The 14,963-nt window shown below is 37.7% G+C and overlaps 1 protein-coding gene across 10 annotated transcripts in view; it reads right to left on the bottom strand.

Moving 5' to 3' along the window:
- Positions 1–14,963, bottom strand: part of LOC116228355 (guanine nucleotide-binding protein G(I)/G(S)/G(O) subunit gamma-4) — a 92,763-nt gene that overhangs the window by 12,764 nt on the left and 65,036 nt on the right. For 9 of the 10 annotated variants that reach the window (XM_090135393.1, XM_031592148.2, XM_031592141.2 and 6 more), the window contains 12 exons: positions 14,452–14,608; positions 13,933–14,073; positions 13,383–13,600; positions 11,862–12,092; positions 11,143–11,332; positions 10,188–10,324; positions 9,320–9,418; positions 7,031–7,170; positions 6,656–6,753; positions 5,348–5,504; positions 5,077–5,148; positions 5–3,812 (listed from right to left, as the gene is read on the bottom strand). In XM_090135393.1, the coding sequence (XP_089991519.1) occupies positions 3,674–3,812; positions 5,077–5,148; positions 5,348–5,504; positions 6,656–6,753; positions 7,031–7,170; positions 9,320–9,418; positions 10,188–10,324; positions 11,143–11,332; positions 11,862–12,092; positions 13,383–13,600; positions 13,933–14,073; positions 14,452–14,608 (1,779 nt within the window). In that variant the 3' untranslated portion in view covers positions 5–3,673. Of the gene's footprint in view, positions 1–4; positions 3,813–5,076; positions 5,149–5,347; positions 5,505–6,655; positions 6,754–7,030; positions 7,171–9,319; positions 9,419–10,187; positions 10,325–11,142; positions 11,333–11,861; positions 12,093–13,382; positions 13,601–13,932; positions 14,074–14,451; positions 14,609–14,963 lie in introns of those variants that run through there. The other variant, XM_090135400.1, reaches the window with a different exon arrangement.

Genomic DNA, 14,963 nt, shown 5'->3' with positions numbered 1-14,963 from the left:
GCAAGCAACAGCTTTAAAATAGTCTTGCATTATTGTGGTAGAGTAACAAAATGTTGCAACTTGTTTTCATATGTGAGAAAAAGAAAACACCAACACAAAAAGCATAAAGAAAACTAGTACTTTTGGGACTCCATTATGAGCTTCCAGGGAGAATTACCTTACATTATCTGGGCATTTCTCGGCAGCAGAGGTCGGGTTGGCTGTAGTGTTACAGATTAACCCTACAATTGCCACATGAAGGTGAACTAAATTTGCAAGTTGAAACCCTGTGGTTTCTTACCCCCCCTACACTGCTCTCCGTGGAGTTTCATGGACTCTTGCTCAGTACTCAGGGACAGATTTTTCATTGGGTCTTTCTTCAGAAATAGATAGGGCGTCAGTGCAAAGAAGAACCTTAACATTGTATTTCAGGCTTCAAGTTAAAAGTTTCTCCATTTTCTTTAAATTACCGTTTTATTTACTTATAGAATCCCTCTTTTCCCCCCTGCAGAATTATTTTCTACTGTTTGATTTACTTCACATGTACTTGTAGGTGCTCCAAAAATAATGCTTCCTATTTATTTCCATGGAAAAGACAAAGAGCAAAGTAACACTATTTAATAAAGCAAATTCTCAGCCGCAAAACACTTTTTCAACATAGTTACCACTGTTAGCTATGCATTTTCACTAGCAATAAACAAGAGTGCTTCATTTTGTGATGTAACAGCTGCACATGACCATCCAAAATGTGGCTTACCACACACGTCACTGTCCCCAGTGATGAAACACACCACCACTGCCTTCCAGTACTAACATCCACTCTTTGGTCTCCATAGACAGTCAGCAAGTGTCAGTGGGTGTCATTTATGCCACATGGAGGAATTAGATGCCACACCTTTGCTTCATACTCTCTTCCATGTCAGACATCATTTTGTCAGATTGCCCCTCTGCTGTTTTCTGTCAGGGAGAAACATGTGGCAGAATATTGGTGGGAAGGTTCAACCTCCACTGTGCCATATCCACAACATCAGCCTCAGACCAAGATAATAAGATAGGATACACTACTTTTGGAGCAGCCCCTGTGGTTTTCTACTGGACTTCTTTCATTCCTTCTATTTGTTATTGTGGTTTTGTCCTAAACATTTGTCCCAAACCCAATATCTCGGTTTCCTTTCACCACTACAAGTGAAAATATAACTAGTGCATGGCCTTCCCTTTCTCATTACATGCACTGGTGCAATCAGTGACCGAGGTTCACCACAAAAGCCTTGTGAGGCTATCAGATAGGCCTTGCCACAAAGAAGTCAAGAGATCTCAGTCTCCAACTTCCACCAGCACCATTCTCTTCCTCTCCTTCATTTATAATCTTCCTTTCCTCCAGAACCTCCAAAGCCTCCAGAACCTCCAAAGTTTGTTGCTTTTCCATTTTTTCCCTCAGCCCAGCTGGGTTTTCTGAGAGAAGGAGGCTGGGGGGAGGGAGAAGTGTCTCTGCTTAGAGATAAATCACTTCCACTTCTAGCCCCACATCCCATGAGAAGGGGGGGGGGGGCACATGCACATATGTACAACTGAGTTTCTCACTTCCCAACTTATACCCCACCTTGTGCAGTTTCACAGCAACATGATGTAGTCCACAAACAGAACTTTCCTCCTCCAAGAACCTTTAAAGGTTAAAGACCTGAGAACAAGCAGAAAAGGAACTGGAGAGAAGTGAGCAGATTTCTCAAAGAGAGGTGGAATAAAGCCAAAAACATGGTTTTAGCCATCACCATTTGATACAAAGGTCTGTTTATTACCCAACAGTGTGACAGTGTATACAAAGACAGTGTGGAATGTGAAATTTACAGGAGGTTTCAGTACATCATGCACATATACTATTGCAATGGTATTTCAATAGTTCCAGAACATTAAGCTGAATAAATATTCCTCAGTTCAAAAAAATCTTTGACTTATACATAAAAATATATAATATTGCACTTTTTACAAGGCCAGCAATTTTGCATATTGATTTGTAACAAGTGGAATTCTACTTTATAAAAATAAGCCTTTGTGAGCAACATCCCAATTCAAGGAGGACAAAAGCATCCCCAAACCATCACATTTGTATTTTGTCGCTTAAGTCAAGTGCATCACTTCAACATGAGCCAAGAAGCTTTTCGGTCTGTATTTGGACCTTACATTAACATTTAGACAGTGAAAAACATGACTACAGCCACCCCATACAACGTTGCTACAATATATGCAGTTTAAAATTCAGTTCATACAGCTGCTTGCTTAATTGAACTACAAGTAGTAAATCAATCTGTGTCATGGACTGAGAGGACTTCAGTTTTTCCAGTTTGAAAAGCCCCAAAATCAGAAAGTCGCAAAGATTTTTGTAAAGATCATGTGGAATTTTCTGAAGTGTACAGTTTTCCTGTATGCACATCTTCATTACGATTTCATAACACAGTACTTGGAAGGCAAATGAACCTTAAAACTAAGGTAGAGCAGTTTGTCTGTATGGCAGTAGTGGAAAATGTCAATGATGAAAAAGCGAAGGTATGACTAAGAAAAATTTAACTACAGAGTTGTGTTGCATTCTTGTACCATTTGCATGACTAGCAGGCACTCACTCAGTGTCAGTTGGGTCTTGAAATCCATCAGCTTAAGTGTTAGCTTTTCTATCTGGCCTAAGAATTCAGATGTAAGCTATTAACGGCAGCTTATTTTTTTCCTCCTCTCAAAAATAGCACCTAGAAATAAATAGCATATTTGCACAGTGTACCTACATAAACAGTTCTGAATTACTCAGTGCCTATAAACATTGATTTAAACATTTGGATTCGAACATTTTACAGTGCACTGAAGTTCAATGACACTGAGAATACGAGCACATTAGTGCCTTCTTTAGTACCGTTTTTAGAGCTCTGGATGGCAGGCTGTGTGTATGATGTGTGTGTAGTCTGCCACAGGACCACAACAGCTAGGTGTTACAAACTGAGATAACACTACGTGGAACACAAAACCAAAACACGAGTTAACTATTGCTTTGTGAAGCTATGAGGTGTCTGCCCATCCTCGTTTTCGTCCAAAGACTTTCACACCATCTGAACAGAGAAGACAGCAGGAGTTGTAAATGAAGATGGATCTAATTTTTCAGTATTACAATACCATTAAATGGTGCAATAAGCACCTACTAAGTTCTTTGCTTCTCAAAAAAAGCAATTTTGAATCATCTTGGATTTTTTAAATTTTGGGTCACTTATCCCAGAGCTAACATCATCATCCTTGACTAATCAGATATACATATGCTGACATTTTTATAAATATTTACAGAGCTTCATACTGCTGATATTTTACAACACAGGAGGGACAAACACTACTGATCCAATTTTTGAAATAGTTGCTTCCAAGAAGTGATTTAAAAAAATATTATTACATTTTGTATTGCAGCATTTTGACTTGTAGGTTAGAGCATTTATACACCACTTTGCTGGTACTGGAGTATGCAACCAGAGCTTCCTGGTGACTCCATACACTTCAGGTTTGTGCATGCACAATTTATAACCATCTTAGACTGCCTTCTGTTTTTCACCTATGCAGTCATTCTAGAGACATTCAAACTATTTCAAAATCCAGTTAATGAAGAGATTCTATAATTTATTGTGGATTTAAAGTGCATGGAGACTTGAATGAGCAGCAGAAGTAGTCATCACCCAGCTGCATAGCTGCTAAGGAATGAATAGAACATGGGTAACTTCAAGCGCTGCTGGTCCTTGCGACACCAAGCTATTACATTTCCATCACTATTTGCTGTGAACAAGTGATGACCGTCACAGGAAAAGGTAAGGCTGAAAAACAAGAAAATATTTTGGTATCAGATTTGGCTATTTAAAATGCTAGAAGACATTAAAAAGCCACATGAGTGTAGCTGACAAAAAATCAGTTCTCGGTTAGGAGAAATCCAGTGAGTGATTAACGTAGCAGTGTGTGCAAACACCTGGCTACTCAGCTTTGTAACCAAACAGGCTCAACTGCAGCTCTGTCCAGCTCTTCAACATGCCGTGCAGTTTAGTATTTATTTGCAGCAACAAAGAAAGTAGTCTGCCCTGCCCTGTTACCTCTGAATGGAGGCTTTTCAGTACAGAGAACAAGGCCCTCTGAACTTACTTGATAATATACAAATCTGCCAGATTTCACAGCACAGCACTGAGCATTTCCCGAGCTGTTACTACTGAAAACCTTTCCATCATGCCAGGGTTAGAGAACATGAAGGCCAGCATCTATTTTCTGTCACATTTAAGCAGAAAACCTTTTCATTATTATTATTATTATTTTAAATCAACAAGATTTTGTGAAACATGCTTCCTTGCAATTACTGCCATTCTAGCGCCTATCAGATAATGTTTTTTCATTTTTAAGAAATAGTGATTAGTGGTTTGAATTGTAAATGATATTTCAGTAACGGGCACAACAACATTCTTCAGAGTAATATGTACCATGCTAACATCATATCTGGCAGAACTCCACAAGACTCCTGTGCAGGGTACAGTACTCCAGAGGATATCGCTCTATCCTTCAGCTGTGCTCTGAAAGCACTTTGGCACAGTAATTCTGTTTTTCATTAATCAAGGGGACTCTAATAGGCAAAATTACATAAGCACTCTAAATGGCAGCTTCCATGCTTCTGAGGCTCCTTTACTCTCTCCCATTTCCTTCCAGTATATATATTTTTTAAAAAAGGGAAAATGCAGTCCTTTCAATTATTTGAGGGAGAAAAAAAAACCTATTGAGGCTGCTGAAGTTAGTACCTCCTGATTTTTAAACAGATTCTGTGGAAAAATATTCAACTTAAGAAGGGTAGCTATTGTTCAGTTCTCAAGGGAACCCTGCCAATTTCCTTCTGCTAGCAGCAGAACCTAGTTATTACTGTCATTACAAATATGGTACACTTGTGCCCACTTTGCTCTCATGAATAATTAGTAGGATTGCATGGCTCTTTTTAAACATGGGTGTTCACCCCTTGTCTTCATTTCAAATCCATGTTCAATACTCATAGCTATTCTTGGTTTTATTTTCAAAGAAAAATCCATTTATTACATACTTAATCTTTACCTTACAATAGGTTTGGCTGACTTAGAAAATGTTATTTCTCGTACTGGCTTCAAGTCCCATGTACTCCACAGTCTGAAAGATAGATTAATTTTTCTTTACATTAGTCTTTACAAATATTTCAGTGATAAACACAACCTATTTTAGCAGCTACTAAGATTGGAAAATGGACAGCAGTTTGTCCACCTTCTTTAAATGTCCTATCAGTTATATAGATACATCTGCGAGCTTAAGTTATAACATATTTTGGTCACAGAAAGTTTGAAATGCTTACCTTACCACTCCATTTTCGAGCCCTCCTGCAATCACGTTGACAGATACTCCTTCAGGCTGGTTAGAGAAAGCAACAGAGCAAATACTTTCCCTGCAGTGTACGTGTCCCACGAGATCACCGTTAACGGTCCAAAGCCTCAAATCACTCCCCCCTCCAACTGTAACAAAACAGAGCATGGTAGTATTAAAAAACAAATCCAGATCACAATTAGGTCTATGTAACAGAACCTTTAAAGCTTCAAGAACTTCTTGAAAGATAAAAGGTATTAAATGGCCTGGAGTGACACATGCTGCAGGAAACAATTACTTCCCTGCTCTTTTCTCATGCAAACCACCAAGCCACAGCAAAATGATTCAGAAGACATCGCTTTATATCCATGAAACGTCGTAATTACAATACCCAAATGATTAAATATCATTTAACAACCAGTTGTCACACACTAAGAGAAAAGAAAAGAATTCAGTATTTTCTTTAAACAGCTCATTCTCATACCCTGGATTGCATTTAAGTAAGATACCTAGAGTACTAATCACAAGTAGCTTACCAGGTTATCTGGCATTATTTGCATTTATTAACGTTCTAATACTCAATTACTACTTTGTCTTAAAGGCGATTGAAACTCACTTTGTCCCCTACCAACACAAGAATACAATGTTTTCCAGTAGAAGTTGGCTTATTTGTACAGCTGACTTCAGTTGCACAAATGGAAGAGATCAGAGTCTTCACATCAGTTTGAAATCCTTGGATCAATGGAAGAAAACTGTCATTTATATAGAGCCTATTACCCAGCCTCCATGTCAAGTCAACAAATAAAATACACACAGCAAATGTGTGAGGTCTGACTTAGACCTGCTTTAGATATATATATATATACATATATATATATAGTACTGCAGCATACGGGTAGTTTGAGTCACTGAGGACCCTGAATTGCACTCCAAAGTCCACTACTCAAATAGATCTTCATGCCTTAGTCCAGAAACAGTCCCATACAGAAAAGATGACTGTACTAAAAGCTTGCTTTAAAATAAGATTAGGTGGAAGTGGGGAGTGAGTCAAGAACAGAATTATTTCCCTTTGTAGGAACCAATACAAGTATCTACATCCTTCTTTAGTATAGCTGTTACTCCTCTTTGCTCCAACACCTACCTAATAGTTTCTCAACAAATTCAAATATTAACAAATTTTTTACAAGTGCTCTTTGACCAGAAGCATCCTCAGATGATTAAACCACACGATAACCCATACAATAACAAATCTAGTGATTTATCTGGTCTTCTGACTTGCAGCTTTGGCTGACAGATTTACCTGAATCACAAACCGTTGCAATATCACCAGTTGTTTCGCTAGCTGAAACTGCAGTCACGGGACTTTTGTGTCCAGCCAGACTCTGGACATAGCACAGCCTAAAAGATAGTAAGAGAACAAACAAGCTTAACGTCAGACTAAAATATAGAAAAGGTTAAAGAATTATTTTTTTTTTAAAGACTTTCATTAATCTCAACCAACACTTTTCTTAATGGTGTTTTTTATATTAACTCCAGAATTCCTACATAGTAAGAGTTTCACTTCACATTAGACATATACACAAAATAAATTCAGTTAACTTTAAAATGAGAAGACACCAGGAATTTGAAAACAAGTACTGAAAAAAATGATGGAAAAAGCTAGATGTACATATACCTGTTCAAATCCCATATAATGCAGGTGCCATCTTTGCTGACGCTTATCATTATACTATATGGTTTGCACACAAACAGGCTCGTTATCTCTGCTGTGTGACCGTACAGATGGACTTGTGATTCCATTTCTATCTCTGAAGGCTGAAAAACAGCAACATGAAATCATTAACATTTTAATGTCTCTTTTCTGAAAGAGATAAAAATAAGATAAGATTTTTCTTAGATTAACATTGTTACTGCTTTATTACAACTAATGTTTTATAATGCAGTATGCCGAACTAATCATTAACATTCAGCTATTTCAAGTGCTTTATTCTAAACAAACATTTTGGCAATACAATGAATTGAAGAGAAACTACTGTCAACTAAGCACTTGAAATTAGCTACTTTCTGCAAGACAGCATTATTTTCACAAGATAGAGAAATGGCAGCCTCACTATTTGAGTATGTAGAGGAAATACTTAGAAACGTAGACATAACTGAGCTCAGTAGTTAACACTGCTGAACAAAATACAAATTACAAAGGTAAGTCGAACACCAGTAACACTTCAAGTTATGTCATTTGGAACAACTCAGGCTTCTTGAAAACTGGCTTAGAGCACATCGTCGGCATTTGTGTGGAAGGGTAAAGGGTATGCATAGCATGTCTATAGAAACCTTTGAAGCAGTAACAGACAAAAAACGTGTATACTTTATCTGCAGAAAATGTAAGTTTCTCTTGCTGAAAGAGTATAATCTGTAATGCTTGAAGATGCATTTTCAACGTTTGTATGCCTTACTGTCAAGGTATTCAAAGCAGTACTTCATTTTTTGACTGCTTTTTAAAGGCTAGGAAAAAGAAAATAGCTCCATGTTGTATTTTAGATATTTTAGAATTCTGACAACATGGCTCTTCAGGTTCTCATACTGACAACGTGAAGGACAACTAATGACATGATTCTCACTTCATACCTATGCATCAATCAGGGCAAAATAGTCATGTTCCAGGTAGTGTATTTTATATAGTGTTCATCACTGAACAGCTGACATGATGCATCCAGAACAGATGCTAGGAAGCATATTTGCATTCCCTGCAGCCCTGGCTTGGGTAACTGACTCAACAACAGAAGCTATAAAATTGGCAGCAAGGTCGATCTGCCTGGGGCATGTAAAACTGGCAGTGCTGGGGAATTCAAAGATGGTCTCAAAGACAACATCTGTGCAGCAAAAACAAAAACACTTGTTCCTAGGTAATGCAGAGAACTCAAGAATCATAAGCCCACTATATTAAAATGGAACTCAAGACTCAGTTATTTGTGAGCTCACTAATCCTGGTGAGCAGGAACAGTGCCTGACCCAACTGATTTAAGCTTGCAAGGCTTCAAGACCTTCTTCAACTTTTAAACTCAAAGCTGCTGAACTCAGGAAGTCTGAGATGCAGATCATCAAAACTGAAAGAAAGCCAAGGCAGGAATCACAGTGTGTTTATGTTCTTCCCAGTCTGAGCATCTGCTGTTTGCCACTGTTTAAAGTGGCAGGAAACTGGGTAGGCATAGCAGATCTTACCAAAGCTCCTGCTAGCCCAGACTAATGTAATGATTCAAGAGCAGTGGCACAATATTACTAGTGTTTGCCAATACCTGTATCAAGCTAAACTGGATAGATAAGTTTGTTATGGGTAAATCACACAGCCTTTCAAAGGAAGTTATAAACTCTGCTGAAACTACAAAAAACAGAAGTTACAGCTGAAGAAAATGAGATGAGCTCCAAAACTCAGCCTGAACAGATGAGTTTGGGGTTGTATTTATGTTTTCATACCACGCTTATTGTTACATAGCATCAAGAAGATTTCTGCAAGCATCTCCTTAGCACCTGCCACTAATACAGTAAGTACTTTAATCACATTTCTCACTTCCTTCCACACTGCTTTCCCCCCTTTGGGAATACTGTAAAGTGAAGAGTCTGAGCAGTTAGTAAATACAGTGTTTGAGAATTCATTGCCACTCTCTACAGCATTGGAAATGTTTTTGGCTTTGGGGAAAAAACATTTCAGTTTCTTTTAAGGCTTTCAAAAGCTTTGTTTTCTATACAGCAAAAAAATTACGCTCTAATTTAGCAAACTTCACCATGCCAGACAGCCTGAATTCAAAAATCTGTACAAATCAATCATCCAGATGATGAGGGCCAACTAACAGCTAGCAGCAATACATGAACTAAAAAGTGTAAGAAAAAACACAAACATGCTGAAATAAATCTATTCAACAATGTCAAAGGTAATCCTTACACATCAGTTCCATGCAACAGAACTTACCGTACTGCTAGTGAATCTGTTCATGTATGCTGTGATTACACCAGATTTGCTACCTGTGAAAAGCTGACAGCTGTCTGGGACCCAAGCACAACTTGTTACCTTGGAAAGACAAAGGGGAGAAAAGAATGAGAACAACTACTAACTGCTACTGTCATCATACCACAGGATATGGTCACACTGACTTTTATCACTTTTCCTAAGAAAAATCATGTAAAATACTTAATGAGTTAAGGACAGATACTATTGTAGATCACATATCATTACTTCAGTAACAAAATAAAGAGGAAAATTCCACGTAGCTCAGAATTCACAGCGAAAGAGCAGTGAACTTCTGACTTTCAGGACTACAGCCACATTAGTCAGAATCATTTCAGTAAAATCTCAAACACCACTGAACTGTAATAGAGATTATGAAGAGTTTGTTAACAGAATTAAGACATCATCTTTCCAGAGAAATCAAACTACAGTGGAGTTATGTTTCTAATGTGAGCTAATTCTTTCAGTTTTCATTTTTCTTTGTCCAGGACTTAACTTTTATAAATTCACACCAACAATCCATAGGAGGGAAATCTACAGAAGTCAAATGCATTTAAAAGGGAACATTGTCTAGTCCAGGAATACACTGGCTCCCAGTCCAGGAGCAAGATATTCTGGAATAGCAAGGGCTAGATCCAAAAGAGAATCCAGCAGGTTAGAATTAAAACATTGGACAACTGCATGAAGTTATGCTTAAATACTCATTCTCTCAGAATAAGATGTGTTATTCACTATAGGCTTTGCAGAAAATGAAATCAAGTGCAATTACTGCCACAACAAGCCACCACATGATTAAACAAGCAATATTAAAGACCAAAAGACGGATTTTTACCTGATGAAACTGGGAACTCTGTATAAAATTTACTGGAGGTTCACTCTGCTTGCTTTTTAGTCGTAAAATGTTATCAGCATATCCCCAGCTTAGGATAGCTGACCACTGAATATCAGTGCTGTGCATACTTCTCACACCTGAAGGAAGGTACAGAAGATTCTGTGTCAGATACAAAATCAAAGGGTTGACCACTTTGATAGTCAATAAAAACTTAAGTTCCATGCTTTATTGCCAACTAGAAAATAGAAAGCAACATTTCAAAACAAGATGCTTTTTTAAACAATTTTCAAAGATGATGTAAACATTAAGTATTCTCCAAGAACAATTTGCAGCCTAGACAAAGCTTTTTAAAGAAGCATTGCATTTAGTGGGAATGGATAAAAAGGGAAGATGTGCCAGTGCTTCCCAGAGAAGTGATTGCTCAGAATTGTATATTTTAAATGACAAAACATGAAGTCTTCAATGGATCATTTATAAAACTTTCACTAACGCATATTACATAGAGGGGGAAGGGGGGTAGTATGAGAACCTGTTTGCATATTGTCAATAAGAATCCTTTCAAGTTTGTCTGAGAGCAGATCCTTTCATCTCACTTTTTCCCATGACGCTAAAAAACTCTTTAATTATCCCTTCCAATGCCACATATCCTCCTCTGCTTTTTTTCCAGTTCCTTTTGGACCTGCCAGCAAGTTCTGAAGTTAAAGTGATTTAAGCATAAGGCTTTAATGAAAAACCTAATTACTGGACACCTATACTTTTGAAAGTCACAAGCCAAATCTAACCATCAGAAAAGATATCAGTCATGGAAGCTGTCCTTGGATTTATAGATCAGACTTTGGCAAAAGAGATTAAATGTGGAAAGTTTACTGGAGAACAGTAGTAGCACTAGATTTAAAAGTTTTTTGGCTCTGTTTTGCATGGGTTGTGCACGTAGAGAATAATCACAAATTCATACCTTGCTCCTTGCTGTATATCATCAAAAGGCAAAACTTGCGGGACAAACCACATATAGCTTTAGTTGGCAAAGCCTGCAGAGAGCCAAACCTTTCCCCATGTGGTTGGCTAAAACAGACAACAGGATCTGGGGCACTTGGAGAACCTACATATTCTCCCCACTTCAAGCCTTTTATCCATGGCAATGGACTCTAAAACACAAATAAGGTGCAGATTAAAAGGTGATTGAAACTTTTCTGAAAATTATTACTTCATGAGGGAGGGAGGAAGAAGAATCATTCATATCCCATTCCCCTAACTAACCTCACAGTAAGGACTACTGAAGTATTCCAGAAGTAACAGAAAGACAAGTATGAAGCACTGTAGTATCATCAGCTAAACATCAGCTTTAAGAGTTAAGATGGCAAGCAGACCATTCAAATAGTGCAGTACAATATTCCAATTTCTTTGAACACAAGAATTCAGTTTCTCACTGGACTCTAGAGAAGGCAAATGTCTGAAGTGAAGACAGTTGATCTATCCTACAGGCAATGAGCAAGTAGGAGACAGAAGTGCAGCATGCATTTGCCTACTCTAGGTTTGCATGTAAAAGTGGGTGCAGTGTCTGTATCTTTCTCTAAAGGACTGACAAACCTCCGTTATTCAACTGTAAATATCAGAGGTACAGTAACTATAGTATATGGAAGTTAATTGAACCATTTCACAATCAAGACGACGTACTGGATATATTACTTCTTTGGTGTGCTCTCTGGTCTCTCTGAAAGCAAACTGCACTAATAATCCCATGGCAGCAGGAAGTTCTCCTTCCATGATGAGCCTGGATCCAGGCCTGCTAACATGTGCTGTATGGAACAGTTGGCGAGGTGTTTGCCCATATGTTTTTATCATTGTTTCAAGGGCTCTTCTCTGAACAGGATCCTCAACAGCAGAAACATCCATCCCAAAGTAAGTCTGCAGAGGAAAAAAAAGCGGGGAAAGGCAAGAATGAGCTTCTCCAATTTGTCATGGGAAAGATTTCTAAACATATACCTACAAATTTAGAGTTGTACCCATCAGCTCCTTGGCTAGGACAGAAGCTATCTCACACAGGTTGTACTGAGAAAGGAATCACTGAGAACATTGTTTTCATCACTTCTTATTGAAGTAACTAAAGCCTTATGATCTGAGTTGATCCTGCATGTATTCCATTATTAGTTTCAAAGGTTTTCTTAATAGACCTTTACTAATCTGTCTGAAAACAGAAGGGTTGCTGATGATAAACAACATCAAAAAATGGGGAGTAGGAAGCTCTGTATTTCAGGAACGTGAAAGTTGTCTTTGACTTTTCTTCCTTTAAAATTGACCATGTCTCTACGTGTGTGCCACACTCTTCTCATCACTCACACTGACAATGCCTTCACTTCAAAGAAAAATAAATGTAATCACACAAACTTAGTATTTTAAGTTGCAGATAATTTAAGTTGAAGGTAGTAACTAAATCAGTACTTAATCTCAAAGAAGAAAGGTAAGGAAGGCATTTGGATGGCTGCTTGAAAAGAAAAAAGCCGCTGCTACTGAACATGACTGCTATTAGCTCCTCTGACAGCTACAGAACACATGCTAAACAGTGGAAGCAAATCCATTTGAAATTTAAAAGAAGGGCTGCTAACTGAGCAGGCCTTGCAATAGTAAGGATAGAAGATTCAAAAAAATTTAAAGAAATTCAGAGAAATTTCAATGTTACAGTAAGTCAGTAATGACACTCTGGAAGCTTTTACATCAATGAAAACTTATTTGACTTATCCAAAATTAAATTCAGTGGAAAAGAAAATGCTTACTAGAAACAAGACAAGATACATATAAATAGAAGAATATAAATACTGACCACAGACAAACTAAGCTATTTTCGTCTCATCAAAACCTGCACTAGAGTTCACCTAAATTTAAGGCTTCTTCTGAATGACAAAGAAGCAGATACAAACACCAAATTTGTATGCCATTGCAAACAACTAACCGGCAAGTGTAAACTCTGTAACTGATCACCACCTATACTTCTAGACAAAAAAGATTAACAAATTCACACACATCAGATGATGGGATCTTATCAGTTCTGCACCAAAATTCTTAAAGCCTATTCTTATAACACCTCATAAGCAAAGGAGCTTCCTCTGTGCTGGACGTTTTCCAAGCAAGTCAGTAACTTCATGGGGGAAGATTCAGTCTTACTACAATGAACAAACAAAGCTTGACAAAAATACTTACTGCGGGATGAAAGACATTAATAGCCTGAACAGAGGCCTTGCCTTTTTGTTTATAGCCAAACACTAAGTCTATCCAGTGACAGATTGTCTGGGAAACATGGTCAGACTCCAAAGCTTGACGGTGAATCAAGATGAACAGACGAGGATCATTACGAGCCCAGGGTGGAAGATTGACATGATTAACTCTGTCACCATTTTGACGTACTCCAAAATCAAATCCTAGAAGCACAGGAATAAGTGTTCAACACCTTAGGTTAGTGACTTCATTAAAATCTTAATAAAGTTTTACGAAAACTAAAAATTAAGCAACATTATTGCCCATCAGCAAAGCAGTACCTTTAGCAAATCCCTTCACACACAAATGGAGAAACAGATCAATAGGAAATGCTCCTTTGCATCTAGAACAGAATTTATGAGCTATTCCTTAAGTCTTATGCAGCTTCTGTAGCATATCCTATATATTCATGCCAGATATAAACGTTCTCAATTTTAAACTTGTCCCAACCCCATGGCTGTTTGAAGTATGTAATTTTGGTATCCTCTTAGTATACCTTCTCTGTTAACTAGAAAGTCTGGAAGGTAGAAAAATTCTGGGATGAGCTCCTTTACATCAGTCATTGATTCATATGAAGAGAGGCGCCAGGTTGTGTTGGTAGAATGAAAAGTTCTGTCTGGAATGTCAAAACTTTGATCTGTAAAAAAAGAAACAAAAGAATTTATTGCATTTTTGACAAAAATCAGTTGCACATCAGCAGCTTCAAAAAAGTCAACTGCTCTCTACTTAGCTGAGAACATTTTGAATTCTATCCCAATTTTTGTGTGTTAAACATGGACTAGAAGTTGAATACAGCTCAGCTTTTTATTCTAAACATCTACCAAGGTATAAACAAGTTTTTTCCTAATTTTGGTGTCTAATTTTGATAATTCAGAATGGGTCTATTCATTGTGTAAATACGCCAGATTCAATTTTACTAAACTCAGGTATTTGGAATTGATAACATGCAGTTTTCCTGGGTTGTTAGGAAAAAACCCAGACATGAAAGCTAAGTAAAAGTTAAAGGGAATCCTACCTTGATAGGCTAAAAACATTTTAGTGAAAGGTGGCAGCCGAACTAGGAAATGAAGCACAGTTCCACTGTTAGAATAATGAGATCCATAGTGGTACGGTTGTACAGGGGGCATCGGATCGTCCTCCCGTGCTCCTTTACGGTACTCTTCTTCCAAATACTAGGAAAGTTGGAGGAAAACATATCACAAACTAAGATCTTCAACAACTTGTGCTTGATAATAAAGGCAATTGCTGAGATCTCCTACAGAGTATTTTAATACTTCAGCTTCTCAGAAACTTCAGATATGCCCAAGACCATCTTTTTTTATTGAAGAACTCTACCCTCAGCACCTGGTACAATATACATTTTTCTGAAGTAACCAGTCATTTTTATCACCTACCATTCAAGTAGCATCTTACCAATTGTTCTGAACGTCCATTCAAAATAGTCACCTCTCAAAAGAGAAAAACGTTCTAAACTGTATTTTCAGGCATTTAACTGGCCTGTTAACTTGTACCAAACAAATCAGGCAG

The sequence above is a fragment of the Phasianus colchicus genome, chromosome 2, assembly GCF_987193195.1.
Source record: "Phasianus colchicus chromosome 2, bPhaCol1.hap1.1, whole genome shotgun sequence".
Lineage (NCBI taxonomy): Eukaryota > Metazoa > Chordata > Aves > Galliformes > Phasianidae > Phasianus > Phasianus colchicus.
The sequence above is the reverse complement of the archived record's forward strand: the minus strand, read 5'-3'. Positions and strand labels throughout refer to the sequence as shown.